Below are 16,037 nucleotides of genomic sequence, written 5' to 3'. Positions count from 1 at the left end.
AAGCATTCATATGTATTCGGTACTTGGTTTGGGCCCCTTTTGCAGCAATTACTGCCTCAATGTGGCGTGGCATGGATGCTATCAGTGGCACTGATGAGGTATTGCTTCATTAGCGGCCAGGATGCTTCATTAGCGGCCTTCAGCAATTCTGCATTGTTTGGTCTCATGTCTCTCATCCTTCTCTTGGCAATGCCCCATAGATTCTCTATGGGTCAGGTCAGGCGAGTTTGCTGGCCAATCAAGCACAGTACACTGTATACTTTTCAGAGGTCCGATATTGTTCTTTTCTTCAATCCTTGTCTTCTCGGTTCCATGTAATATTCTAATTTTCTGAGATTGTGGATTTGGGGTTTTCATGAGCTGTACGCCAGGATCATCACAGTTATAACAAATTAAGGCTTGACTTATCTCGCTTTGCATGTAATGCGTCTGTCTCATATATCAGTTTCACCTTTTAATTTGCATTATTTATGAAATTAATGGACTTTTGCACGATATTCTAATTTTCCGAGTTTCACCTGTATATCATACCACAGGCGCCATGAATGTTGCAATCCCCAAGTTTTTGTGAAAACAGTGGCATTTACCATGATTGTTTCTGCAAATGTTTAAATAGCAGTGACAAACACAGGTTCACTTAAATTAGCTTACACCACAATATGCTTAGGGAAAGGTTAGAACTTTTTATCTTTGATTTTGTGTCCCTGCTAACTTGGCAAAGAGGCACCTTTTAACATGGTGATTCTCTTTATTTAGCAGGAGGACAGTAACTGGCCCTATTCACCCCCAGCACAGTACCTCCAGTGACTGTTGCTGGTATATATCTTATGTTTCTTTTTAGATTGTGAGCCCTTTGGGGACAGGGATCCATCTTATTTATTTATTATTTCTTTGTGTAAACCGCCTTGAGCCATTTTTGGAAGGGTGGTATAGAAATCAAATCAAATCAAATCAAATCAATAAATAAATAAATTATTTTTAGAGGGAATTCTGGATCAGACATTTCCCAATGGCCTGCAGATACAACATTTTGCATGGACAATCCTTAAATTAGCTGAATGTGCGATGTTTTACACTAGAACATGCTCAGGGGAAGTTTGAAACATTTTGTAGGGGATATTTTTAGAATAAATTCTGAATCAGACTCTCACCTGAAGATTCAAATTGTGTATGGACAGTCCAGCCACTCTCCCCTCTGTTTGGCGTCTGAGTAAGAACTAGCCCCTGCAAAAGCACATGTGTGTGTTGGGGGGGAGAATCCAGCTCTTCGTCCACCCCATTCCCACCTTCGCCGCTTGCCTGGCAATCAGTCTTCCTTTGTCACCAAAGAAATCCATTCTTCCCCACCAATGGGCAGAGGAAAATGGTCTGTTACCTTCCTCGTGTCTTGTGGGTCCCGCACAGCAGTTGTGACAATCGGAAAGAAGTTGCCAAGTGCCAAGATTTCTCTAAACACCCTTCAAATATTTAAATAGGTATCTAGGTATAATGAATGGCTCTGCCCCAGCCTCCAGCCCACACGCTTACTTGTGGTGCTAAGGAGCCTCGCTTTCTTCTCCTTTTGAAAGCTCTGCAGAGCTCTCCCTGCAGCCCACAACCGAGGCTGTCTAAAAAAGCAGCCAGCTCTGCACAGGGAGGGAACCACCTGGGCTCTGGCAGGAGGCCACCATGGGCTGGCCACAAGTCAGCCCTCTCATCCTCTGTGGCCCAGCTGCGCAGCACAAGAGGGGACTGGGAGGGCCATGAGCAGGCCACAGGCTACGGGCTGGCTGCAGCCCGCCCTCAGCACAGTTGCATGTTCGCCTCAGTTGCCTAGCCTGTGCAGCATGGGCTGATGGTGGGTGGCAGCGTCACGCAACCACCCCCGGGACATTTTTGAGGGAATTTTGGGGGGAGGGGCCCAGGAGGTATGGAGGACCGGATCTCTGCCCAGAAGTCAGGGGGGAAGGGTGTCTCTGCCACTTAAATTAGCTCACACCACAATATGCTTAGGGAAAGGTTAGAACTTCAGATATACCATCCTACAGTCAAGGATTTGCATTCTATACAATCCAGGAAGGTTCATACCATGTGACAGTATACTGACTGGGTAGTTTGGCTCTTAAGAAACACATGCACAAACCCTGAATCATATTCAGGTCTGTTTAGGAAGTATGGAATGAGGGTGATTGTTATTACTGAAACCTGGTAAGATCTGCTGCTTAGTGTGTGTGAGGGAGAGTATTCACCCACAAATTGAGAGTTTTATGTTGTACTGTGTTGGTTGCTTTTTTTTTTTAATCATTTCAAAACCTTAGTTAATACCACTGTAATCTCACCAAACCTAGTTTAACCTAGTTCTCCAAGCTTTTATGTAAGGTGGTTTTCTAACAATGCCTGTTTGTTCTGCACGTGTTTTTAGAGTGGTTTAACTCCACTGCATGTTGCGGCACATTACGATAATCAGAAAGTGGCACTTCTGCTCTTGGACCAGGGAGCCTCACCTCACGCCTCTGCAAAGGTACCGGTGTTTGCTCTGTAGGAGAAGGGTCCGGCCAATTGGCTTTTGTGCAGCATTCCACTGCATCTATTCCATCCTGCTTCCTGTCCACACATTGCTATGCCTTCTACTGAAGAACATCTTATGCGCCCAGAGAAAAATGTAGAGACTGCTAGATAAAAATTTGAGGAGTGGGGAAAGGTTGTTCTCATTTGAGTCACAAGCATAACAAAAAGACCACAGAAATGTCACCTAAAACTCTCTGGTAAGGAGAAGGAAATCGAGGAAGGAAAACTTGCATCTCTCTGTTAGGCCAACAAAATCAGCACAAAATACAGATAAGACTCGTATAAACCTACAGCCAATAAAACTAATAAAACCTGGTGAGGAAGAGCAAAATCTGAATCCAAAACATTACTGTGTGGCAGTGGTACAAAACCAGAATGCCACAACCAAAAGCTTTGTGAAATAGATATGTCCAAAAAAATCCCTTGAGACTAGAACTCACAGGCTTTCCTCCCCTGGACATCTTTTTAGTCGTTGGGGTAACTAAACAAAAAAGAGCTTGCTATGACCCCTTTAGTTAGAGTGATCTTACATTATTATTATTATTACATTTCTATCCCGCTCTTCCTCCAAGGAGCCCAGAGCGGTGTACTACATACTTAAGTTTCTCTTTCACAACAACCCTGTGAAGTAGGTTAGGCTAAGAGAGAAGTGGCCCAGAGTCACCCAGCTAGTATCATGGCTGGATGGGGATTTGAACTCGGGTCTCCCCGGTCCTAGTCCAGCACTCTAACCACTACACTACACTGGCTCATGACTGGACATCCCAGGAGGAGGAGGAGGAACTGGATTTGGACTGCAGCTCAGAAAAGGTTTCTTTGGGTATCTTAGGATCTCCCAGCGTCAGGGAGATCTCACATTCAAATAAACATCAAATCTCCTTGGTACATGTATTAATTTCCTCCCACAGTGCAGGGAGCAGGTGGAAGAGCACAGAGTGAAACCCTGAGGCCCACACTTGACCTCCCCTCTCCCCACACCCCAGGTTTCTACCAGAGGGCAAACTATTAACTGAACGGTCAGGCCCATAGACAGCCACCTTTTGTGTGTTACACATCCTTAATACCTGTGTCAGGGGGAAAGGGAACTGAGTAGAAAAGATCAGGTAAGGACCTTGCATGATTGTTTGTCATTTCCACCATCATCTGTGTGGCATCATAAATGTGTGTGGTTTATCTAAAAATGGAGAAATCACAGCAGAAAATGCCCTGAGCAGGGTAGAGCAAACTTGGCAAAATACAATTAAGGAATTATGTGCATGGTATGACATGGGAAATCAATGCTTTATACATTTCAGGAAATGGTCATTAAAGCTGGGAGCTAATCTACATGAATGCCCTCCCCTTCACATTATATTATATTTTTAACATTGTATTATATATTTATTTTTTTACAATCCATGCTTTCTCAAAAATGTCGGACTAATCTCCGTGGCTTCCCACTGCTGCCTGATTTTTTCCAGACCCTTCTGGTTCTTGTACACAAAGGGGTTTGTGGGTAATCTGTGCTTTGAAACATGGGCAGTCCACATGCAGAAGGGCAGAGGATGATTCTCCCCTGGATTAGCAGTACTAGCACAGGAGATAGAGCTATTTTACAATATAGGGGGTGGGCCACCTAATGACGCAGCAGGGAAATGACTTGACTAGCAAGCCAGAGGTTGCCAGTTCGAATCCCCACTGGTATGTTTCCCAGACTATGGGAAACACCTATATCAGGCAGCAACGATATAGGAGGATGCTGAAAGGCATCATCTCATACTGCGTGGGAGGAGGCAATGGTAAACCCCTCCTGTATTATACCAAAGACAGGGCTTTTTGGTCGCCAGGAGTAGACACTGACTCAACGGCACACTTTACTTTACTTTAAAAATAAAAGATAAAACCATAAACAGACTGTACTTTTATATCCATAAGCAGTAAAACAAAATAGGCCTGAAATATGTTCAGGTGCCATGATGACATGCATGGTATCAGTTCTTCATCTCAAATACAGATCTCCACTTTCAAATATATGTTTTAAGACTTTGTTGAAGGGCAAAAATAGTGTTCAGAGAACTCCCTTTGGATTGCCTTCCAGTGGATGATTAAATGCATAGATGTCAGATCCTTTTGCATGAGTGGAGAGGAAAGAGATCATGAAGGGAAATCATACTATAAGCTGTGGGTCACTTATTGTGTATTGAAAAGGAAAGGCAAGTCAAATTCATCCAGAAAGCCTAAAGCATCAGCAGGGCCTTGTATGGGAAATACGCCTTCACTGTGCCTCAGGAGGTAAATTGGGCTGACTACCAAACCTTTAGCATTGCTTGCAATTATATGAAATACTACAACTACTTAAATACATCTTTTATGTAAGGGACAGGATGCTGACCTAGTTTAATGTTGAAAGAAGCTAAGCTGACACAGAGCATGCCTCCTTCAAGAGGAGCTGGGGCTGTTCTTCTCCCCAGTGCCAGCAGCTTTCTGAAGCTAAAAACCAAAAATGATGAAATTACAGACTTGAAAGAGAACCAGAAATTATAGATCAGGTCACTTGATTCACTCATCTCCAACCAAATTGGTTAGTAGCTGCCACTGTGGCATTTTGGTGCCAGCCAAGACGTTTCCTGAAACAAGACATTTTTGGTTAGCAAGCCACAGAAATGAACCAAACAATATCAATATTGGAATTAATAATAGCCTCTCCTACTGCCTTAGGCTGCATGTCATGCAGTCCGCTGAGAAAGGACACAGTGATGGCAGATTATTTACTATTCCTACTCCTGTTAGGCATTTGGTCTGATAAGTAAATATACTGTTGCTCACACTGAAATTGCCCCTTTCAATGGGTGTTTTCTCTCTGCTGCTCCTTAAACACTTTCATGTACTTGATGAATTAAAAATGTCATTCAAAGAATAATCTTCTAAAATTGGGAGTCCAAAATAACTAAACCTAATTGTCACACACTAGGCTCTTCATATGCCCAAGTACCACAAAATGCATATCATTTTACTTGTCACATTCCCTTCCCTTCCCTTCCCTGATACTCACACATGCAACCTGTGGAGGCCAATATTTATAGAACCTATCTTCTCTCCTTGTCACAAATAATTCCTTCCCATCCAAGAACCTGTCAACCAGGTCAAGACTGCCCCAAGTTTCAGCCTCTGTAAAGGTTCCATCCTTGATGGATTATAGATCTCCAGGACATAAACCATGCAGCACAAGCCACTAGATTCCACCTCAGTACTACTGTGTAGGCACTGTGCAGGGAAAGGAGTAAGAAGCTTTCAGATGTGTTGCTGGGAGATGATCCTGCCATCTCACCTACCTTTTCAGGGAATCTCCATCTTCTCCCCTGTATCCTCAAGGGTTCTGTTTCAAGTTCTCTTCACATGGTAGTTATTTTCTAGTAATTACCTTCTGACCCACATCTTGAGGCCTTGTTGATCATGCTACTGTCATTGCTGCTGCCTCAGTGTTTTTTTCATGGGACCAGTTTCCTACTTTCAGGTTCTCTCGACAGGAGAAGGCTGGATGGAGGGGGGTAGGGACAAATGGAAATCTCTGCCCTATCAGATATCTCCTTTGCAAATTCTTCTTCTTGAACTGACTGAAACCTTAAGGAAAATTAGCAAATAATTAAAAAAAAATCAGCACCAAAAAAAAGTGTTTACTTTCAGTGCCAGCAAGTAAACTGTTATTACATCTGGTAAATATATACAATTCCTGTATATACGAATTGATGAATATTTATATACCACTTTTCAACAAAGGTCCCCAAAGCGGTTTACATAGATATAAATAAAATGGCTCCCTGTCCCCAAAGGGCTCACAATCTAAAAAAGAAACATAAGATTTTGGACACCAGGAACATCCACTGGAGGAATGCTGTGCTGGGGATGGATAGGGCCAGTTGCTCTCCCCCTGCTAAATAAACAGAATCCCCACTTTTTAAAAGTGCCTCTTATGAGAATGGTTCACTTGCTGGTACCAAATAGAATTCTTCCCTTTGTGTATTTATTGGGTGATAAATTTTGAAGATCAGTTATAGCAAATTAAGATTTTGGAAATGGACAAAGACATGAGAAACATTCAGCATTCCTAATCTTTCATGAATGAGTGGATAACCAGATTTTTGTGTTGGCAGAATGGCTACACACCACTACATATAGCTGCCAAGAAGAACCAAATGGATATAGCAACCACACTGCTAGAATATGGTGCTGATGCGAATGCTGTTACCAGACAGGGAATTGCTCCAGTGCATCTTGCTTCCCAAGAGGGCCATGTGGACATGGTGTCACTGCTTCTTACCAGAAATGCTAATGTGAATCTTAGCAACAAGGTAAGATTGTTTCGTTATGCACTGCAAGGTTCTCTTTATACCTTTTGACAGTGAATATACTCCTTCTGTAAGTGAGCCAGCAGAATCATGACCACTGCACTGCAGAACCAGCTTTGCCCACTGCTTTCATTGAATGCAATGCCTTCCTAGTACATAGAAAGTCCTTTATGCCTAGGTGTAATAGTATGCAATTTGAGGGCCAAACAGCATGTGCTCAGAATGTAAAGCTCATGCATATCAGACCTATGTGAATACTTATCAGCTAGTTGTTACATCTAAAGCATACTGAGGAGGCAGGCCAGCTGGTGGGACAGACAATCAGTCTCACTAACCTGCTAAGCTTAAGCCCAGGAAGAAAAAGACATGTTTGTTCATTTATCAGTCGTATTTTTATGCTGCTCTGTATAGCATCTCAGGGTGGTTTACAATTTAACCAAACAACAACTAAAATCTGTGTTCAAAAGTTGTTTAAAAGCAACCAGAGATGGGGGGAGATTCTGATTTCCTTTGAGAGTGTGTTCCAGAGCCCTGGAGCAACACTAGAGGAGGCCCAGTTTGGGGCTGACACCAAGCGAGCTGGTAGTAACCACAACCAGACCTCCCCCGATGATCTTAATAGGCAGCAGGTTCATGAAGAAGGTGGCGATCTCTTAAATGTTGATAGCTAAAGAGAAAAAGATATATCTCCTCTGATTATGTATGCTTTGAGAAGCATAGCAGGTTTTGAAAAGGCTTTTGGAACTTGCATAGTGGCGGAGGCAGGATACCCTGAGCTAATGGAGTAATGGTATCACAGACAAGGAAACATTATCAGAAGCAGGTGATAGAGGAAGCACTGCACCTTGGGGTTCTCCTTCTCTTCTTCCAACGAAATCTTTGCAAGAGAGGCTGCCTCAAAGGTTTCTTCCTGAGATGGTCCATGGAGAGTATCTCCCCACTCCTCGGAACCCATAAAGTCTAAAGACTCTTCCCCTGATGTAGAAGTATCCCTAGCTAGCTAGCTAGCTAGCTAGCTAACTAGACAGACAGACAGGCTGGCTTTATTACAATTGTTGACCATGTACATATATACAAAAACAACAGTAAGATTGTACATTTTACAGTAGTAGAAGATAGCAAATAACATTGCCGTTTCAGCTGTAATAATAGTGCTCTCAAATTACTCAGAAAGTATCACACTTTGCAAAAAAAAAAAACACCCTCTCGGCTGTGCGGCAGCACACACACACACACACCACATAGCTTCACCATGGCAGGCAGTCGCAGGGTGGCTCTAGGAGGCCTCCCGGACATTTGGAGACACCCCCCCACCCGCGGCCCTTGGAGGCCATGGACTGGGGCCCCAACATCTGGGGGTTAGAGCACCTCTGGATGAGGATGTTAATGGGGGGGGGTACAAGCTGTATGGAAGGCCTGTACCCACCAGGATGACTATGTGGGTACAAGAGATGTGATTGTGGGTAGCTTTGTCTTCTACAAGTCCTTCAACATAGCTCTGAAAAAAGAGAGAGAAATATGAGAATTAATTTCCTGGAAATGGTTGTCAGAATACAGTTGGCATGTGGTTTCATTCGCACTAAAGGTGAATTATCTGCAAATCCCTTCCATCTATACCTTGTCCATTCATGCAAGCACCAATTTTGATTTCCTAGTGGTCTGTAAGCAGAATGCACAAGTGTAAACTCTTTTGTAGAGGGTTTTTAAGCATTTCCTTCACACTCTTAGAGATCAGACTTAGTGTTTAACTCAGACCTGAGGCTACCATCTATCCAGGCAGTGCATTGAGTGGCCAGGTCATTTTGAAAAAGCTCACTACCTTGTCACACACAGAATCATTTTGGAAATTAATTTATTTTTGTTAAAGTATCTGTGTTGTGTTAACTCCCTGCTACCTCACGTACACCATCATCCACCCCATGCTGTTTTCCATCACCCAGCTCACAGTATTGTCTGGAAAATAAATGAGATAAGACTAGTAATACTCCTTGTACACCGAAATAAACAAATACAATCTCTGTAAAAGCCAGTTTATTTGCTTCTGTCACATCTGGTCACTTCCATAGCATATGGAGGACTAAGCATGGCATAAATGAACCAAATAGCTTTTAGTGGAATGGGGTGCAGGAACAAGCATTGCCGTGGGTAGCTAGGGGAGATGTAATGTGCCATCCAAAATAAAACAAAGTGTCTGCTTTTGGCACTGGTGCCATCTCAGATACACTTCTCCCCACCCCTGCAATGTTTGAGAGAGCAGGAAGCAGTGATATGGGGTATTAAACTGCAGGAGGAAACCCATCCTCCTATACTGAATCTTAGTTTTAGTGGTAGGGGAATGGGACAAAAGCCTGCAGCCTCCCCTCTCCCAAATTTCTGTGAGATAATGTCAATGGAACATTTTGAACAATACAAAATGCTTTGCTAAGTGGTAGGTGTTACGATTACACTTAAATTAGTGATGTGACAAAACTTGCAGGAATTTGGACATGCCTTGTGATGTTCTTGGTCAGTTTGCTGTATACCAATGGAAATTAAAAGGCCAGAAGAAATCAACTTTGATGTGTTATTGTTGGACTAGCAAGGTGACATATTGCATTTTATTCTGTCATTATCTGAAAATAATATCCCTTTTAAGAAACTTGACAACTGGCTTGCCACTGTGCATCAGCTCATTCATTAGTATCTTTTAATTAGACATACTTAGAAAGTGTTGACAAAACACAGGGACATTTTTCTGCTGCAACCTCATTAACTTCAGGAAGAGTCCATAACTCATGTTAAAATTCTGCATTTGACTACTAACGCACATGAGTACACCCTTCCTGCAAGAAACTAATTTGCTGCATCTACTTTACAGAGCGGCCTGACTCCACTCCACCTGGCTGCGCAAGAGGACAGAGTCAACGTGGCTGAGGTCCTCGTTAACCAAGGAGCCATTGTGGATGCACAGACCAAGGTATGTTTTGTTCAGATGTCTTATTTAAATGTCCTTTACATTAATAAATACAAAAACAATTTTTCCTCCTCCCCAGCCTAGACATTATTTCTTTCTGTGTGGCTTTTGCAAAACAGTGGCGCCAAAGCCACAAAAAAGTAGTATTCTCGACCTTTTACTAATATATATGATGTACACAAAAAGGGAAGTGCCTAAGTACAACCAGATTCTGGAAGTGGCTCAGGAGAACTTTCACAGAACTAATGAACATCTCAAATACAAGACTTTCCATGGAGTGAATTCACACATTCAGCTGCAAAGTCATAACAGACTGATTTGTGCACATGCTCATTGCTTGATGACTGTAGCATCAAGTGATGACTTTCATTTGTGGACAAGCCATTGTGGATTAATCCCACAGACAGAGTCTGTACATAATGAATGAAGTATGTGTTGATGATTTGTGCACTGATCACAATTCATGCACTTACTTGAAATGGGAGATGGGGAGCCTTTAAGAGTGAGGAGAGAAGGCCAGTACCTGCTCCTCCACCACTCACTGCAATAGGAAGATGCAGCATTGCACACACTGTCCCCGCTAAGGTGTGCACACGTGCACACGCTCACAAGTTTTTGGATGTCCACTTAGTTCATTTTTGATCCCGCTCAGGTTGAATCTGAATGCAGGTGCGCACACACTGCCATTCTGAATGCAGGTGCGCACATACTGCCTTGATACTGTTGCCCAGAACAAAACTCATTCTGCACAGAGATGAAAAAAATTAGAGGGACCGCTGGTTGTGCTCCCCATCACCCCTTGTGCAGCTCCGCGGCAGTACACACATGGCTTCTGTGCATGCACAGTGACTATTTGCATGGCCTGCATGCCAGCCATGCAAATGGCCGCCACACATGTGTGTAGAATGTGTGTGCCACTGTGCAAAGGGTGTTGGGGAACACAACGCTGCAGCTTCCTGCTCAGTGAGCCGCAGAGGAGCAGGTACGGACTTGCTTTCTTTGCTCTTATTCCCCACCTTATCTCTCAAATTAGTGCACGAATCATTATGCATGCACATCCCAACTCACATGTTAATATAAGAACAACCCTGCTGGATCAGGCCCAAGGCCTATCTAGTCCGGTATCCTGTTTCACACAGTGGCCCACCAGATGCCTCTGAGGCTGGAGGTGACCAGACTAGTAGCCACTGATAGTCCTGTTTTCCATGAATTTGTCTAAGCTCCTTTTAAAGCCATCCAAGTTAGTGGCCATCACCACATCCTGTGGAAGAGAATTCCATAGGTTAATTATGTACTGTGGGGGAAAGTACTTCTGTTTGTTGGTCCTGAATTTCCTGACCTTCAGTTTCATTGGATGACCCCTGGTTCTAGTGTTGTGAGAGAGGGAGAACATTTTCTCTCTGTCCACTCTTTCTACTCCATGCGTAATTTTATACACCTCGATCATGTCTCCCTTTAGTCGCCTCTTTTCCAAACTAAAGAGTTCCAGATGCTGTAACCTTGCCTCATAAGAAAGCTGCTCCAGGCCCGTGATCATCTTGGTTGCCCTCTTCTGCACCTTTTCCAGTTTTACAATGTCCTTCTTAAGATATGGTGACCTGAACTGAAAACCTGCACTGGGTTTTATCCTCCTTCAGAAATCTAAAGTGCAGAAGAAAAGACTTGCATCTTCATTGCTCTTCAACTGCTGCACATAACGAAGAAACAAAATGTTATTTCCTGGTACTAGATAGCTGGTCATTTGGGGAGGGCTGCATGTGTGGTCTCAGCTCTACTGCTTAGAGAAGGACCAGTGATCTTCTGTCTCCAGCATTTTTGCAGACAGCAGCTCCAGACCCTACTAGTCTGGCAATACAATGAAATGACTGTCAAACCCAACTATGGCAGTAGAAAAACCTTACTGCAGTAATAATTACCTGCCCTTGTCTTCTTATCAAAGGTTAGGAAGCAGATTATTGACTCATAAAACTCAGTGACACTGCTATTACCCTGCAGTAGCAAAATCCATGGATGGAGAGAGGGAGATAGAGGGAGAATAATTTAGCTAACTTCATGTTTTGGCACAAGTAAGCTATCACAGTGAATTTTGGGATGAGAGCTATCTTGAGTCAAGCTGCTCCTCCCTCTTCAGATGTGTGCAGACTTTAATTGGTTAAATATGTAGAATAATCAGCTAAATTTGAAATCTTACATTTGCTTAAATAAGTCATTCAGAATGAACTCAGTGGATCTTGCTTCTGGGTGAGTGGGCATAGGATTGAGCTACAATCTTTAGTTAATTCATTAGTGGGGGCAAATTTTAACTAATGAGATGTAAAGGCAAAATTGTGGATTTTAAGGTATTTTTATGCCATTTGGGGGCAAATGTCCCCCAAAGCAGCTCGCAACATAAAAAATGTAATACAGTAACAGAATGTAGCATAACAAACAGCAATTTAAGCTAAATACAATTTTACAAAAGACAGTTTTCATTTTGGTGTGAAATATGAAATGAAGAAAATATTTAATAATGATGGCCTTGGCCTTTCCTAAACAAGTGGTAGCTTTTGCTTATTAACTGCATACTCAGTTGAGTATCTCAACAGTGCAAAGAGAGGAAGACACATGGATGGGGCTGCCAACCTTCTTACGGTGCAGGGCTCTTGTCCCCATGACAGATAGTAGAGGAGCAGTTGTGGTGTTCCCTGGGGCTCAGTCTCTATGTTGGATATGCATTCACCTGTTACATTACTGATTGTCATGAAGTGTGCAAAGGTGCAGAAGCCTGCCTGGAACAAGTAGGTTGGCAACCCACAGAGAAACAGCTAGAAGCCCAGTGGGTCACTGCTGCTGGTCATATGGTGAGCTCCCTTTGAGGTCTGAACCACACTGGGCATTTGAAAAGTCCTGTCCTCTGCACCTGTTGGGGAACTGCCTATAGAAAGCAAAGACCTGGATGGATGGCTGATGTTTGTGAGTTAGAAATTAAGTGAGAGAGGCTTTCACCTGAGTGCTCTTCTTTTCCCCTTATCTCAGCCTCTCCCCACGGTTGGGGGAGAAAGTGCAGTGATGGAAATACTTACTTTTCCCTGTAAGGAGATGCATTGGAACTCTGTACGCAGTGACCATTCCTTCTGCTCCATGTGGTCACGCTGTTTATATACTGGGTGGGTGGGGTCGGTGATTGACTGCAAAGTTCATCTAAATCCTATACTCAATCATGACAGAGTGGGTAGAACAGGAGAAGGTGGTCCGTGTATTTGGGCTCAATGGAGTTCAGTGGAGACGTTTAACTTATACCACTTCTGAATTTTGCATAATGTTATGCCAGCCTTGGGACTGGGAGCAGGTTCTGGGGAGTGTAGGATTTGAGGCAAGTCAGCTCTGCCTACATTATGCCCTTGACATGCTCTATCACTGTCCTGTTTTGGCCCTTAGTCAGCAGAGTTACACCAGTGTAATACTGTGATATTGTAAGGGGTGGTAGTCACAGTGGAGGAGTCCAGTTGGATCATAGGAACATAGGAAACTGCCATATGAATGACATTGCTTTGAACCTATCTTTGAATGTGTCTATGCAGCTTCCTGCTTTCTTTACAGTGCTTATATTTATCCTTCATATATTTGATGGAGATCTCAGATGTTTTGAGCATTGCTTCTTATGACAAAGCAGCTTGACCATTTGGTCAAATTTTTTATTATGTTTTCCTGTAGTTAAAAGAGAAGGAAAATCTGAAGGGTAAACTGGCTGCTGTTTTCCTAGACTGCAAGTGTGCCAGTGCTTTGGATGACTTTCTGATTCTACAGCCACAGTTAGCTAAACATTCTGATTAGAGATGAGCAAATTGATTAGAGGTCGAGTCAATTCAGGCTCGAAATGGGCCTTTTCAAGTGTTTTGAGCTCAAAAGAAAACACCTTAAAATAAAGGGCCTGTTTCAAGCTTGAAACATTTTGAGTGTTTCAAGCATCACTATGAAGCCTGTTTTTCTGGGCGAACTGGTCTACCAGTTGCAGGTTGGTGGGTAGACCAATCCTCTGAGGTGGGCCAACACGCTAAGCCCTTTGCTGAGGGCTAGTGTACCCACTGACACCAATCAGTAGGCCAGCTCTCCCTGGAAATACAGGGCTGTATTTCCAGGGAGAGCTGGTCTACCGATTGGGGTTGATGGGTAGACCATCCCTCCTCTCCGGACTTGGTGTGTCGACCTGACTTGACTAGTCCTCTTAGGTGGGCCAATGCGCTAAGTCTGGAGTGAAGGGCTGGTTTATCCACCATGTGAGGCAAGTAGACCAGACCTCCTTCCCGGACGTAGCGCATCAGCCTGCCTTGGGGGCAGGTAGACCAGCTCTCCCCATAAAAACAGGCCTCAAAGTAGCGCTCAAAACACTTGAAATGTTTCTAGTGTGTTGAGGTAGGCCTGTGAATTTCAATTCAGGTACAAAACATTTTGTGCCCGAAAATGGCAATTTCAGAGGTTTTGTATTCAAAACAAAATCAAGAATTAAAATACAGAGATTTTTGTTTCCAAATCGAAATGATCCTGTTTCGGACTGAATGCTTTGTTCTTCAGGAAAAGTCCGTTTCAGCATTGCAATTGAACTTGACTTCTCTGACTTCTCTCCACTCCAGCTGAGGCACTGAGTGATTAGCAGAAGATAAGATATGCAAAAAGCTGGCAGAGCTTCCCTGTTGGGAATGAATGGTTTAGTTAAGTATGTGTTGTATGGTAATGCAATGAATTGTGTACTAAGAAATTCTGAGTAACCTGAGTAGCTAGCCATTGCCAACAATGGAATCCCTGAGATTCCACTCTGAGCTGCTTGCTTTGGGAATGTAGGAAAAGTGCCCCAGCCTGGAATGGATTAATCAGTTTATCTGCTGCCTGCCAGTGCTAGCCCTAGTGAACCCCGATTTACACACACACACACACACACACACACACACACACACACACACACACCCTCCCTCTGGAATTCTGGATTCTTGGGTTAATTGAATTTACAAAGTTGTGTGTTGTTTAGTTTAGAAGAATTTTAAACAGGGGTTCTGTGGGAGGGATCCCCCTAAAAGTCAATTTGACTGCCAAAAATCCTACCTCATCAGCAAACACCTTCAGTTTGATTGAAATGCAAACTGACCTTGCAAAGGGATTTGGGAGACAGCAGCATTTTGAGACAGAACTACCCAAATATCTTTGGGAGCTCAATGAAATTCCAAAGCTCTTGCTAAAAGCCATGGCATAAGTTGTGTGGAGTAGCTTTTCCAGAAGCTGGTTAGGAAAGTTCTGAAATTACACAGCTTTTTCTTTCCAAAGGTTTAGAAAGAATCTCTTGACTTGTTCAGGGCTCTTTTGAAGAGCTATTTTGTTTTTCTTCTGGTTTTTATGAGTTATAGTGGTGTCTAAGTTTTGTTGCCCAAGTTAAGCAGTCTAATGTAATTTAGGCCACAATGTAATTTGGTGGGACATGATGTCTAAGCCAGTGGTTCATAACTTTTGTCATTCCAGGGACAGGTTATCCACATGGGACTACAGGAGACAAAAGGAGGCAGGTGGGGTACCCCTGTCAATCAATTGACATCTCCAGGAATCTTAGTTGCTTCACTCTTTCTTGAAACCATGATTCATGGTTTTGCACTTTCTTAAATGCAGTGATGATAAATCTCAACAATTCTGAACAGTAGGCTGATTTGTTTGGGCTACTGCTCAATCCACATCAGTTAAATGAACATTTGAAGCTGTTCCATAGTACCAAGGCAGGTCATTGGTCTATCTTGCTATCTCAAGTGACCTGTGATCACTATTCCAAGGGGAGGGAGTGTTTTTATTGAAAGATTGCTTGAATCCACAAATGGGTTGTGCCGCTGTGCTAGTGCCACAGGGACAGGCTGCCACCCACTGCAAAATTCTCAAATAACTGCACCAAAAAATTAAGTGGTGTTGTTGTTCATCATTCTCTTCACTCTTTCAACTTGTTTATGTGGGGCTTCAGGGGCAATACAGTGGGTTGGGTGGCAGTGCCCCAAGGAGTGGTGCACCCAGATTCCAAATAGGGCAAAAGGCTGTTTCCTTAGGAATTTTTGAAGTTTATGCGTCTTTAAGATTTTTCCCCATAGGGAATAATGGAGGTTTCAGCAGCCCTATAACTCCACCTGGGGGGGCACTGGGGTGGCCCGGAGCAAGTGGTGGTGTAGTGCGCATAGGGTGCCAACCACCCCGATGGGTTGCTAACC

The 16,037-nt window shown here is 43.3% G+C and overlaps 1 protein-coding gene across 34 annotated transcripts in view; it reads left to right on the top strand.

Moving 5' to 3' along the window:
• Nucleotides 1-16,037, top strand: part of ANK3 (ankyrin 3) — a 661,543-nt gene that overhangs the window by 489,303 nt on the left and 156,203 nt on the right. For 31 of the 34 annotated variants that reach the window (XM_053306987.1, XM_053306988.1, XM_053307000.1 and 28 more), the window contains 3 exons: nt 2,402-2,500; nt 6,678-6,875; nt 9,730-9,828. In XM_053306987.1, the coding sequence (XP_053162962.1) occupies nt 2,402-2,500; nt 6,678-6,875; nt 9,730-9,828 (396 nt within the window). The remainder of the gene's footprint in view (nt 1-2,401; nt 2,501-6,677; nt 6,876-9,729; nt 9,829-16,037) is intronic. The other 3 variants (XM_053307003.1, XM_053307002.1, XM_053306995.1) reach the window with 1 other exon arrangement.

Source organism: Hemicordylus capensis, chromosome 3 (genome assembly GCF_027244095.1).
Source record: "Hemicordylus capensis ecotype Gifberg chromosome 3, rHemCap1.1.pri, whole genome shotgun sequence".
Taxonomy (NCBI): Eukaryota; Metazoa; Chordata; class Lepidosauria; order Squamata; family Cordylidae; genus Hemicordylus; species Hemicordylus capensis.
Note: the sequence above shows the minus strand (reverse complement) of the source record. Positions and strands in the feature narration are given on the sequence as shown.